Genomic DNA, 13216 nt, shown 5'->3' on the forward strand with positions numbered 1-13216 from the left:
ATGCTTAGCTATATTGTCCTTGAGTAGCTGTGTTAGGCTCAAATGTTAACACGATGGCACGCTCCTTTATGCGCTAGCTTGTAGTCACTGAGAAAAAGAAAAAACCCTTTCCTTCACCTCTTCAGTTCACTCTAATGAGCCCTGCACACACGGGGATGTTAACTCTCCTTTCCCAGTGTGCTTCCACGCTCCTTTCCGTCCTTGTTTTCCCCCTCAGCCCTGGATTTCCCAGCTGCTTTCTTGGGCCCCTCTCCTGAGTTGCACGTTGCAGAGGGTGGGTATGTGGCGTTCGGAGGGGCCCGCAGAGGTTGTCCTCAGGGCTGCTCCAGCCCACCGACCTCACCTCTGGCCACCCACCGTCTGCCTGCGGCCTCCCATGCCGCTCTGCATGCTGCAGGGGGACACAGCAGTCCTTCCTCCTCTGCCTTCCCAGCAGAAATCTGCTTAGTGGAGGGAATAACATAGTCCTTAATAAGAAACTCCTCCTGTTTCCAATAAGGGAAAATTGCTGCCTATAAATCACTTGATCCCTGAGCTCTGGTCCTCAATTTCACTCTCCCTGTTATTGAGCCTCCATCTGCTTTTAACAATTCTTGCTACCCATATATCTTTTAATGCTGCATCCCTCCAGAATGACTATCTAATTAAGTAAGCTCTGAAAATGAAAAGCAGCAGAAGAGCAGCTTGCTTGCTCTCTGTACCCTTAATCTGGGAGTCCTGTATGTGCTATTTTGGAAGCTAAATTGAGGTCACTGACATTATGCATATTTGTTGTCTGATGCAGTCATAAAAGCCCCAAATCCTCTATTCAAAATTATCTTTAGGCACATGGGTCAAACATTTACAGGAAGAAAAATAAGTATAAGCTTTAGCAGATTTAGAGAAATGGGGGAGGAGTGAGAAAGGGGCAATAATCTCAGACCAGTATTTCTGCTGCGGTATCCTTTCACTGATCAGTGAAACATCTGTGTCACTGGTGTTAAGAAAATAAACAGTTCATTCCAATGGTATGTAAAAAAGAAAATGGGAACTTTGCTAAACAGAAGCAGTTACATTTTTAAGTCCTGTTGAGGTTGCGGTCCCCTTTTGTTATAAATCATGTAGTGACCAGTCATTACCTCTTGTCTAAAAAATTCTGTTCAAATTATGTCGAATAAATTAATACAGTTGAGTTTTATCATCAATAAAACATAAGGAACAGGCAGTAGTTATATGTAATTAAATATACGGCATGCTGGTACTGCCACAGTAATTATGGATAGAAATTTGTATCAAATGACAACAGGTGAATAGATGCAATATCCATGTACTAAAGAATGTCATTTTTTTGACATGTACTAAAAATGTCATTATTTTGATGTTTTGCTCTCTCCTATCTCAAGGTAAATTAACACAAGTTACAAATATCTCACATTTGGATTCAGAACTCAAAAGCTGGGAAAAGCTTTTCACAAACTTGACAATAAAGGCTTTCCTGTTGGAAATGTCAGAAACTGTTGGAGATACCAAGCTGTTTAGTCCTTAGAGTGCATTTTTACTGGGGTTGTTAAGCCAGAACATTTTGATTATTTTTCAATAAGAGCAAGAAAGCATGTGATATGGGAAACAAAATATTTATGAATGATGCAACATTAGATGAATTAAAAGGATGGAAAAAAGAAACACAAAACTCAAAAAATTGGCCTTACAGAAAAATTGTAAGCAGAATGGAAACTCTGACATTAAAAAAAGTTTATTGTGAGTCATTCTGAATATTTTTCATTGGAAAAACTTCATCAAAGTAAATATGGCCTTAATGAAAGATTTTGATTCAATAAAATTAGATTTTTTTAGAGAAATTTTTTTTCACCAAAATATTTGACCAGTTGTATTTTAGACACAAATTTCTCAAAATATTTTTGCCTGAAGATGAATTATTTAGATGCTTTTTCAGTTATTTTGTGTTGAAAATATATTTATGTTTTAAAAAAGAAGTGTGAGGTGGAATGAATCTCAGTCCCTGTGTGGAAGCGGGCTGCCTTTGCATAGGATAGCTGCCTCTGGGTTGGGATCTCCTGATCTTTCATCAGGAGACATACGTTATGAGGTCACATCACTGTGCAGACCAGGCGTTCAGCATCAGTAGCTGGATGGGGAAGGAAGACAGGAGAAAGTAGTTTGAAAACCCATTGCCGGCTTCCTAAATGCCGCTGCTAAGGTACAACAGAAGGGAGCATCAGCGTTCACATTAACAGCCTCAAAGGCGTTGCTGTGGCACCAATGTCTTGGACGTGGTTTCTCCCCACCACTTCTGTTTCCCTCAGGCTAGAAAGGTGAAGGGAAGGAGGTCGGTGTGGAGGTTGTGCATATCTACCTGCTGCATGTCTGCCTGTTGTCTTCAGGGAGCTGCTGAATCTGACCGTGTGGTAGAGGCAATAGACTTCCACCACACCTTGGCAACAGCATTAGCCCACTGATGCCTCCCTAAATTTGCTGTGTGCGTAATGTTTGTGTAGGTGCTTCAATAACAGCAGGATTGGGAACTCCTTTGGTCTCTATGACCACAGGCTTACTCATTAGAGACAGTTTGGGGCACATTTTAGACTATTAGTTGTTTTAATGCACACGGTAAGCTTTTTTTTTTCTTTTTAACCAGAACAGTCTATGTGAACTTCAGTCTTCCTGGTAACTTGTGTTGGCAGCACGTTGAGTTTTTCATGTGATCGTTTTATTTTTGCTCTTGGTGGAAACAGAAGTTCATTAGATCACATTGCAAGTATACGAAAGTCTGCAGGGGGTTGATCAGAATAGTCTGAAACCACAATTTCTGCTTCTGTGATTCCTTATTGATCACAGTCACTACTTTTAATGCTGTGTTCCCTATTTTAATGCTATGCTATGTTATTTTGGTAGGTTCAATAATGACGCCTAGGTATAAATGATATAAATAGTTTTAATAATACCATATCTCCTTTCCTTTCATGCATTTTCCTTGCTTTAAGCTGAATGACCCTATTCATTTTCATCTCCCACATTCTGAGGAAGTGTTGCTCAGGCCTTTCTTTGAATGATGACCCTTTTTGGAAAGCAGTTGTAACCAAGGATGCTGAAGATCCCTTTGAATTAAAAGGAATGTGACTATCAGCTGAGCAATCAGCTAGGGCATTTGGCTAGCCACCAGGGCCTCTGGTTATGTCTTAACTGCTAGCTGAAGTACAGGCTTAGTCATGTAAAGCCCTGTGTGTTTTCCATCTGTACTGCTAGCTGCTGGGCTGGTTGCAGGTCAGGTTCAAAGGATACAGTCTTGTCAGACTGGGGCACAAGAGAGCACTCCAGCCCATGCCCCTGCTCTGCCACACTGCCTAACGGCTGGCTGAGGTCCGAGGGGGGCCCTCAGTCGTGATAACCACACGGAAGCCGGGGCAGCACCAACAACGGCAGGACAGTCATAATCGAAGCATCAACATATCTGCCATTATCCTGGGCAATGGGTAACATAATCACAAAGCACACAAGTTACATGAAGGGCACCTTGGTCCCTCACTGGTCCACAGGCTGTTCCAGGCATGTGCTGGTGCACATATAGTACGATATGCCATCATCAGAACTGTGGAGGAGAGGCCCTTTCACACCAGCCGTCATTTAGCATGGTACCTTCTGACTGTTGATCCCGATATGAGCTTAATCTCTCTGCTTTCATCTGTAACGTGGTGATAATAAATACCCATTCTGTAAAGCTGATATGATGTTCAGCTGATGTTTTTTAACTACCACTGCTGGGTAAGAAATAAAAGGTAGATAGATAGAAACATACATCCAAGAGTAAAATCTTATGGCTGCTGCTTTTAAGAGTGACTAATGCAATTTATCTTATGTCCCTAAGGGACCCCATTGCAAACTTGTAATGATGGCTCCAAGTTTTAAAGTGTTAACTTATTGCTTGTAAGTAAAATATATGGGAATGAGATTTATCCGAACAAGAAATAATGTTTCCAGCCATTCTAGGATGCTAAAGGAGCGTGGTTTGAGAGTATTTGTATGGAGGTGACATTAATCAGTATTTCTGTTGGGATTAAAGAGATGATAGAAGATAGATAAGAGGACAGATAATGAGAGAGCAGAAGGAAGAAGGTTGTCGTGTGTTAATGGGAACAACGGTCCAGATAATGATCTGCCCTTCTAATTACCCTTCTCATTTTCCCCTCCTTGTCTATCTCCAAACACCTGAAAGCAAGTGTAGGTCACTTGGTTTATCAGCTACAGGGTATCCTAACAGAGGAATCTGGATAGGTGGATTTTTATATGGGAGGCAACCCAAGTGTGTAGCAGACTGAATGGTAAGGCCGTGCTGGGCCTGAGTCTAGTAGAGGCGCCAGTGGTACAGAGAGATTTATGCACAAACAAACATCCTTTGCTGCCTGCTCCGTTGGTGCATTATGAGTGCAAGAGCTACCAAAAATATGCCTCAGCCCCTCTGAAAGGGCAGCTTTTGGCACGTCCATGGCTCACTTCATTTTATGCAGATTTGATTCTGTGAATTCTGTTTTAAGGTCAAGGCTTTGCAGTATATTGTTGATTCTAGCATATACTCTTTTTTTTTTTCCGGTTTGGGTCAGGCATACGCTCTGAAACATGAACCTGCCTTGCCTTTTCCAGCTGTGGCAATGGTCTGACAAGAGCGAGTGGCTCTGCTGCTCTCTGTCATTCCCTCCTGTGTGGGAGAGGTGACAGAAGGATTCCCGGCTTCCCAGCCATTGAGCCAGCAATGAAGGAGTAACCTTACCGTCAGCTCTTACACACTAGGGGAGGTGGTCAGCGGCTTCAATAGAAGATCGTACAGCTGAAAAAAGATGGCTTTTCTTCAGCATGAAAGCGAAGGTGTTATTCAAATGACAAAGGGATGGGCTCAAAGGAATTGATTTATTTCAGTCATAATGTCTTAAACAGCATTACTGTTGAGTTTAAAATACAAGGGGGAAGTAAGACAGCCATTTCAGTGATGCTGTTTGATGTTTATACTGCCAGAGAGGAGACGAAGCCTCTCCATTGGGCAGCGTCGCAGCCGTGGAGCGGCGCTCGCAGGGGCCAAGGTTCCTCGGGGGCTCTCCGGCCCCCTCGGGTTCAGCGCCCAGCGGGACTGGATGACGAGGAATAACAGCGAACACCGACATTTTAAACAGCCGGGTGGCCAACAGCAAAAGGCTGCGTGCCTTTCTAGGGAGCGCAAACCCACTTCAGAGCTCCCTGTTTCGTGATGATACCTGACACGGAGCTCGGTTGGGTAATCAGCCAGCAAAGGACAAGATGAGTGTGCCTACTGCTGCTAACCGGAGTGCCGCCTTTCGTTAGAGAATGGGCAATAACATCCCTGTAAGGCCACAAAATATTGGCACCACTGCTTGGCAGGGGGACGCTGAGACTTTTAAAAGAAAAACAGATTTTTATTTATTTTTTTAGATGAATCGACTGATTTTAAGCAAGCAGCCTCAGAACTGGATCTTGTTTCTGTAACTTGGGCCTGCAGCTGTTAGTGTCGTGCTGGGAGCGGTGGTTTCACAAGAAATACAGCCAAAGCCTCCTGAGGCCGACCCAGGTCTGCAGGTGCTCAGCTCACCGGGGAGGGTTCGCGTGCCTCGGACGGCCGTGTTGTGCCCCAGCTCACCACTTCTGCGCTGCCTCATTTCTGCTGGAGTCCTGCGTGGTCGCTTTGGACTCTGTACATGCTTGTCTGAAGCTGAGCGGGGGGAAGGACTGCCAATGCCTTTGAAATCAGAAAGGAAACTAATTCTTACACACTGTTGCAGTTTTCATCAAGCCTCCTTGGCTAGTGTCTGCCCCTTCTCGCCTAACTTCAACCTTCTCGCGATTAGAGGTCTCATCTATGTAGGCTGTCTCTAGAGGTGCTGAAGAGAGAGAGGTAGCTCCAGAGTCATGTAATCTCTGTTAAACACTCGACTTCGGGGGGATTATCCACTGGAGGTGCTGTAAGAGGTGAATATTAGACATAACTGCTATCTAACAACGTGCATAGGGTTGCACTAGGTTGAAATAAGGTTCAGTCTCTGATGTATTTCAAACATTTCTAGTTCCCTTAAATCTAATTAAGCAAATCTGGGTTCTAAAGGAAGTTGAGAGCCAGGAGGTCTTCTCTGGCTTTTGAATTTACATACCTCTTTCTGAGGTGCCCAAAATTTGCAGATTCACTGCTTCTGTATGTGACAATGAGGTGCAGAAATGCGGCAGCCATTTGCCCTGCCTCGCCCCGTGACCATCCTGTATAAAGACATTCATACCCTTATATAAAGCTTTGTCTTCCAATGCCCCAGAGCTATTCCCATGACTTCTAGACTTAAAAAAAGACTGTGTGCAGAGCTGCCTGTGCTTGCGGGTGCTCGGGCTGAATAACTCCTTTGCGGGGTGTGCCCGGGCACTGCTGCCGAGCGGCGCTGGCAGCCCCGTGCCCTGCTGCAAGTGCTCCTGAGCAGAGAAACATGGTGGAGCCCGGTGCCGGTAGCGCACAGCGTGCTCAGAGCCCCTCCAGCAGGCCCCATGCGCTCCTGCCTCATCCATCACTGCAAAAGCCCAGGAACTGCCCTTTCCTGCAGCCACTGTGCCCAGGCAGTGGGGTCACCGCATCATTCGGACACGCGTGTCTGATATGAACAGAGCATTTGGCTGCTCTGGATGAACTCAAGGATTTTTTTGGTCTCACGTTTCGCATAAATCTCTAACTGTGATGCCACCTTTGTATAATCGCCACAAATAAACAGAGACTCCTCTCTGCCCCCTCTTTTCGTTTTTAAGCAACACGGGTGTTCATTTGGCAGCATTAACTAACTATGCTAGTTAGTACAAACGACCAGGTTTAACTGTGACTCCCTGGAAAGAATGGATGGAGCTGCCTCACTTGATTGCTCTTCCTTCTGTGAGATGTGTTACCATTCTGCAAGACCTTTATTTTAGCATCTTCACAGGGAAGAGGAAGGTTTTATGAGACTCCAGGAGGCAAAGTGGACTGGGAAACAAGTCAGCTCTGCAATTTTATCATGTGGTTATTGGTTGCCAAAACTGGCCGCGTAATCCAGGCAAGGTTGGAGAGCAGGCTGGTTGGAGGCTAACTAAGGTCAAGCAACAAGCAGTGCTTGTAGGTGGAGCAAAGGAATTACAGCCCTGACTGTGAACAAGTTCCCAGGCAAGGCATAGTTTGCTTACTGAAGTAGTATCTTTTATTAGAACAACTAACAGAGTTTGAGAAATAAGACACAGTTTTGGGCTTGCAAGCTCTTCTTGGATCTGAACAGATGAATGCTGATAATATAGTGATTTCTTTAGATTTTGGTCTGCTCCTGGATATTTAGTAATGAACAGTAACCAAAAGCATGATTTCACCATGATGACACAGTGAAATTTGACTGACCTTTTGTCTAGAATAGCATCTTTGCTACATATATTGCAGGCTGGATCTACAAAGTGACCAGTGTGAATGCCATGCTTGCTGTCACTCTGAAATAGAAACCAGTGCAGACGGTAGCCTCTTGGTGGCTGAGAAGCTTATTAGGCACTAGGCATCCGTCACTGGTGCTCTGCAACAGGAACCAGTTACTAGTAAATCTCCATGTGGCGCCCAAAGTGCCAGTGTTGTTCCCTGCTGCAATTGCTGCTGTTTATTTTTGGCAGCACAGCTACCAGGCATTGAAGTGCATTCCAGCAGCCCAGGGGGCTTTGGGCTGCAGGGGCCCAGGCAATGGGCTAGGCAATGCGTGATGATCAGCATCTTTTGTGGGTTTTTCCTGCCGACCATGCTACGGCACTGTTTCTCTCTCTCTCTGATATTATACATCCTGTTGGAGGTGTTACCAAAACGAAGAAGAAAAGAGGATCCCTTCAAGAACTTGTATCTAGACATAAAGCCAGAAAACAGGAGAGTTCAGAAAAAAAGAGTGAGTACAACATGAAAGAAGGGTAGTTAAGGTAGTGACTGTCTAACAGTAGATACAAATGTATATTTTAGAGCCAAGGTATATATAATACAACCATTTATGCCTCAGACTCATCGTGTTTGTCAGCACTGCAGCACAGAGGTGGGCAGTAGAGGCTGGAACAGGAGGAATATTGCCAGACTCAAGACTGGAAATGAGCTTTTGCAGAAGAAACAAAAGGAAAAGGTCAGATCTTAGATCTTGAGGAGGAAAAGCTGCAAAATTTGTCTAATTAAGGAATGTAGAACTAGACCAGGTGAGCTAAGGACATTGATTTGCACATGAGGACATTGATTTGCACATCAGGAGAAGAGGAGAAGTCAGAGATGCAGGATGAAAACCAGGACAGCAGTGTGGGGAACAGGGTTGGAAGAGCTCAAGAGGGAGGTGTAGTGGTGAAGTCACATGCTGTGGACAGGTCACAGAGGTTAAGAGTAGTACAGGTCCTAAAGTTTGAGTGGAGATTTATATTACCTGATGAGAGTTGTTGCAGTGGGATGAAGGAGACATGAAACTAGATTGGGTAGACTCAAGCATAGAGCTGAAGAATTAGAATTCATAGCGTCTTTATACATCCCTGAAAAAATACAATCTAGTTCAAGATATAATTACCTAATAAACTATTGCAAAACTGCTGCAGCTACAGTTAGCAGAATCTGACTCCCTCTTTTTAAGAAGACGGATGGATGGGTGGGTGGGTGGATGGATGGAGAGCTAGCAGGGTTTGGCTTTGGAACTCACCCCTTTTCTTCCTGCCATAATCAGATTTGGTCATGATGAAAAAATTGGCTTTGTCTTCAGTTGAACCCTTCATACACATTAATGTTTTTAAATAATGGATCGTGCAGTCCTAATATGGGCATTAAAAACAAAGGCTATACAAATAAATACTGGGAAAGGCCCACAACTTCCTGAAGACTGATAGCCAGATTTCTTTCTGCATGCCTTTTACATCCTGTTAATGATGTGACACTTTCCCCAGTAATGTCCAAGACACATACTGCATTAATCAGATAATGTAACTTTCCATGATCTAGCCTTAAAAAATGTAATTTAGCTGCTTCTTTTTTTTCCCCTCCCTCTCTGACTCTCTTTGGCAACCAAATTATTCCTAATGGTTTCTCCAGCCCGATTAATTTGGCAAAAATTACTATATTGTTCTTAGAGCAATGTTTGTCATTTGAAGCTGTGAAGAATTCACACGGTGCTGTTTGCTACCTGAACCTTAATTAAGACCTTGCTCTTTCAAAGGCATATCCATGTGCCTTACTGCACTCAAATAAGTAATCTTGTGAAAGCCAGTGGGACTATGGACACCAGTACGGTTAAATGCATCTATATTTTAAGGATTTAGGTACCAGAGCATGGTACCCCAAACCAGCCTTATGCACAAATGGCTGCATTTTCTTTCAACTTTGGAATGAGTGCATGGTAATTAATAGGTGTATCGAATGTGTGGTGCTAGTATGAACAAGAAATGAATATATTTTCCAGTCATGCAAAAATGAGGTATTAATTTCTTTCCTTGCCCCTTAATGTTGCACCGATCACATCTGATACAGTTTAAGACAGCTTGTCTGTTTTGTTGTAGTTGCAGGTTGAGCTTGATCAGGAATATCAAGACAAATTCAAAAGACTGCCTTTGGAAATTCTGGAGTTTGTGCAGGAAGCCATGAAAGGGAAAATCAGCGAAGATGGAGACCACAGTTCTGCCCCTTCTTCCCTGGCATCTGACAGTGGAAAATCAAACCATAAACCTCTGCAAAGTGAAGAGGAATTGGAAGAAGATAATCCAGAAAAAGTGTTTGATACTACTTTTTAATTGCCCAAGCACCCGTTAATGCGTGAGGGCCCACCACTCCCAAGCTGCCTGTCTCTGCTTTCCTGACGCGAGCTGCCACCGAACAGCTTTGGAAGGCAGCGGGAATCTGTATTCCAGTGCACATTTCCCAAAAGGAACATTTTATAAACGTATTGTGCAAAGGTCTTCATTCTCATTCTTCATGTTATTATTATGCTAAAGCTTAGCACAGTTGTAATGGGAAAATTAACATGTTAACCATCCTCTCCTTTTTTTCTTTTGGCCAATTTACAATGGGTAATTTTCTCGCCGTGTTCACTGTTAGGAATGTTTAATGAAGACCAGTGTATTGTGCAGAGACAAACGTGCGCAGATTTCCTTTTGAAGTGCCAGTGCAAAGCGCTCCAAACTAATACAGATCCTAGGGAATATTGTAACAGTACTTAATCATGTTTGTTTCCTACTTTATAACTGCACCTTGACAGCTGTACCACCATTTTACATTTGCACTGAAACATTTAATCCTTTTTAGCTTTGCAAGCACCGGTGGCTTGCTCTCTCAATATTATGTTTATCATATGGAAAGAAATATATTTGCTGCTGAAAATACGTGGAACTGTGGAGACAAGAGGGAAAACAAAGAGAAGAACTTTGTCTAGAAACGGTGTGTGTGTATGTTTGTGTTTGTTACACTGTGTGAGTGCATATATGTTTGTGTGTATATATATATGTATACACATATATATGTGTGCACACACATACATCTATATACACGCATGGCATGTTTCTATTTGAAGTCAGCATGGTCTCTTGGCCAAATGAAAAGTTTCAGGGATACATGAATAGAGAATCTTTATGAAAGCTAACATCTGTGTTATACTGATATAAAATAATCATTGAATCATAAAATTCTTTTTGTGGTGTTAGTGTTGTAAATCAAAGTAGTTTTAGAATATAAATTTGATATATATTTTGCAGACTCAAAAGTATTGATTTTAAGTATCATATTTTAAGCTTACTGAATTTGATAGGATTATAAAAATGTTTAGGACTACAGTATTTGAAATTTAACAGAATCTTCCATTATTTTTAAGACTGAGGTTCAGTTTTACTAAGGTCTGAAATTTAAAAGCAAAATGTAAAAACCTGATCACTGTTATTAAAAATGTATATTAATCCATTTAACGGACTTCTTAAAATAAGAACAATCAAAGTTAATGTACTGTATGATATGCATGAAAGAAGTAACAGCACATTTTCAGAAATTTATATAAAATAACAGAGAGACTCTGTCAAAGTCGGGATATTTGGAAAGGTAAAGAAATGTTATTCTCTGGCATCCCGTATTAACAGAAATAGTAATTATGAAACATTACAGATGGATTCTCATTTGTACCCAAGCCTTTGTATAATGCTAAAGGCCTTTCCCTCAGTAGCGTAGTGAAAAGGCCTCTTAGGGTAAATGATAAACTAGCTCAAAATATGTAGATTTTCACAGATAGGCTTGATCCTGCAAACTCACATAGATGATTTATCCGCACACCGTGTACCACTGGACTCAGTGGAACTGTTCTGGGTAATAGTGTTCACATGCATGTTTGCAAGATCGGGGCCTTACTTTGTATTTAAAAGCAAACAGAGAAAGAAATCAGCTACATAGCCAGGCATTTTAATACATTGTAACATTTAAGTTACTTTACTTCCTTTCCCTCAGGATTTTAGTACTTTGACAAACTTATTTTATTTAAATTTAAGCAATAAAATACAAATCAAGCTTAAGTTTTCAGTTAAATAACTGTATATATATATAAGTTCAAATATTGGAAGACAAACAGTATTTTGATGTTTCTTTTTTAAACTTAGAGCAGAAAGAAAGAAAAATTGCACATTGTTTGGAGATCATATTTTGGATTAAACTATTCTGATTTATGATGATGAAATTAGTAAACATAAAATTCAAAAATCTGATTTTCATCTTAATATTAGAGAAGGTGAATCCTCTGTAAATCATTATTTTGCACTTTGAAATCAATATTAATCATTCGTTGAAAACTTAGAGGGTCAAGATGTAATGCTGCATTTTATAAAGTAAAAATTACATATTGTCTAAATTATTAAAAGAATATACTAATAGCAGTGTTCACAATAAAACTGAAGACTATTACATTATAGAAATCATTGTACAGTGCAGGCTTTTAGGTAAAATCTTAGCTCCTTTGAATTTCAGCGCTACATTCCCATGGACTTCAGCGGAGCCAGGACTTCATCACAGTCTTCAAAGAAACTTGGGCAAATACCAATTAATATTTTATTTATATTAAAAAAAAACTATACTGGTTGGATTAAGTATACTATCAGCTGTAGTCATTTTACAGTACGTTTGTATTTGACCATTTACTGTACTCACATTTTTTTATATCTGTACAGTGCCACTTTCTGCAGGTGTAAGGTAGTTGTGTAATACTGTACATCTTGCATCGTTCAAACTATTTCAGTGAAACAGATATCATTTAATATTGATATTACTTGAACTAGAGTAAGATAATGAAAAAGGGTCTTTATGATGTGCAAGTCTTGTGCCTTTTATGTATTTGCCTTGTTCCGTGTTGAATGTGTGGAAATGCTGTATTGTGGACTTTCTGCTGTATAGAGTAGAGCTGTCTATATTAAACTAGGTTGTGCACTTCAGCTATCTTTACACTACTGAAAATAGCTTGGTTTTGGCAGTATAAACAGAATTTTAAAAATTCTAATGAAGGCCAGACATTTTAGATTTAACATGTTCATAATTATTTTAATTAATGCTCATGTATTAGCTAAACATTCACTGAAATATAACTAAAGGGACATCATTGCTTGCCTTTCTTTGAAATCAGTGTTGCTCTTGTACATTGTATTAATAGTGTCTGTGATTGATTAGTCTTTGATGATTTGCTTTCAAAGTAGGATGAAATATTTCAGTTAACATGTACATATTTTTTGGTTTCTCAATCTATGATTGTTTGAGAGGCATAATTCACATTTTTGTAAAAATTCTATGCAATTTTGTGGCATGATGTTTCTTCCACTTGTAATTTTATGTGCTTACATTACAGATCCAAAGGACAAATAAAAATTTCTTAACACAAGATGGTTGTTGTCTATATTGGTCGACTCAAAAGTGCTCATTGACTCGCGAGACCTTGCTCGCAAGAAGGGCAGTGGCACAAGAAGTCAGTGAATCTGCCCTGCAGGTTGTGCACAACAGTGGGAAAGAGAAATCGCACGTGCATGGACATGCCCTCCCAGGAAAAACACGTAGTTGCTGGTGTTCTGAAGCAACGGAAAACAGAACAAGTGCATTGCAACTTTCTGTTCTGGTGAGAAAGCTTCTTGGTTTACAGGACAAGCTTTTTCAGAACAGGTATTGCATGATTTTCAGCCATACCTGTAAGCTACCTGGACAAACTAAGAGAGC

General features: G+C 41.1%; 1 protein-coding gene across 1 annotated transcript in view; it reads left to right on the forward strand.

Annotated features, from left to right (window-relative positions):
- Nucleotides 1-9780, forward strand: part of PLCB1 (phospholipase C beta 1) — a 484775-nt gene extending 474995 nt beyond the window's left edge. The window contains exon 36 of the mRNA XM_026064146.1: nucleotides 9550-9780. Coding sequence (XP_025919931.1) covers nucleotides 9550-9780 — 231 coding nt within the window. The remainder of the gene's footprint in view (nucleotides 1-9549) is intronic.
- Nucleotides 9781-13216: the final 3436 nt, after the last annotated feature.

This window comes from Apteryx rowi, unplaced genomic scaffold (assembly GCF_003343035.1).
Source record: "Apteryx rowi isolate R43461 unplaced genomic scaffold, aptRow1 scaffold_21, whole genome shotgun sequence".
Lineage (NCBI taxonomy): Eukaryota > Metazoa > Chordata > Aves > Apterygiformes > Apterygidae > Apteryx > Apteryx rowi.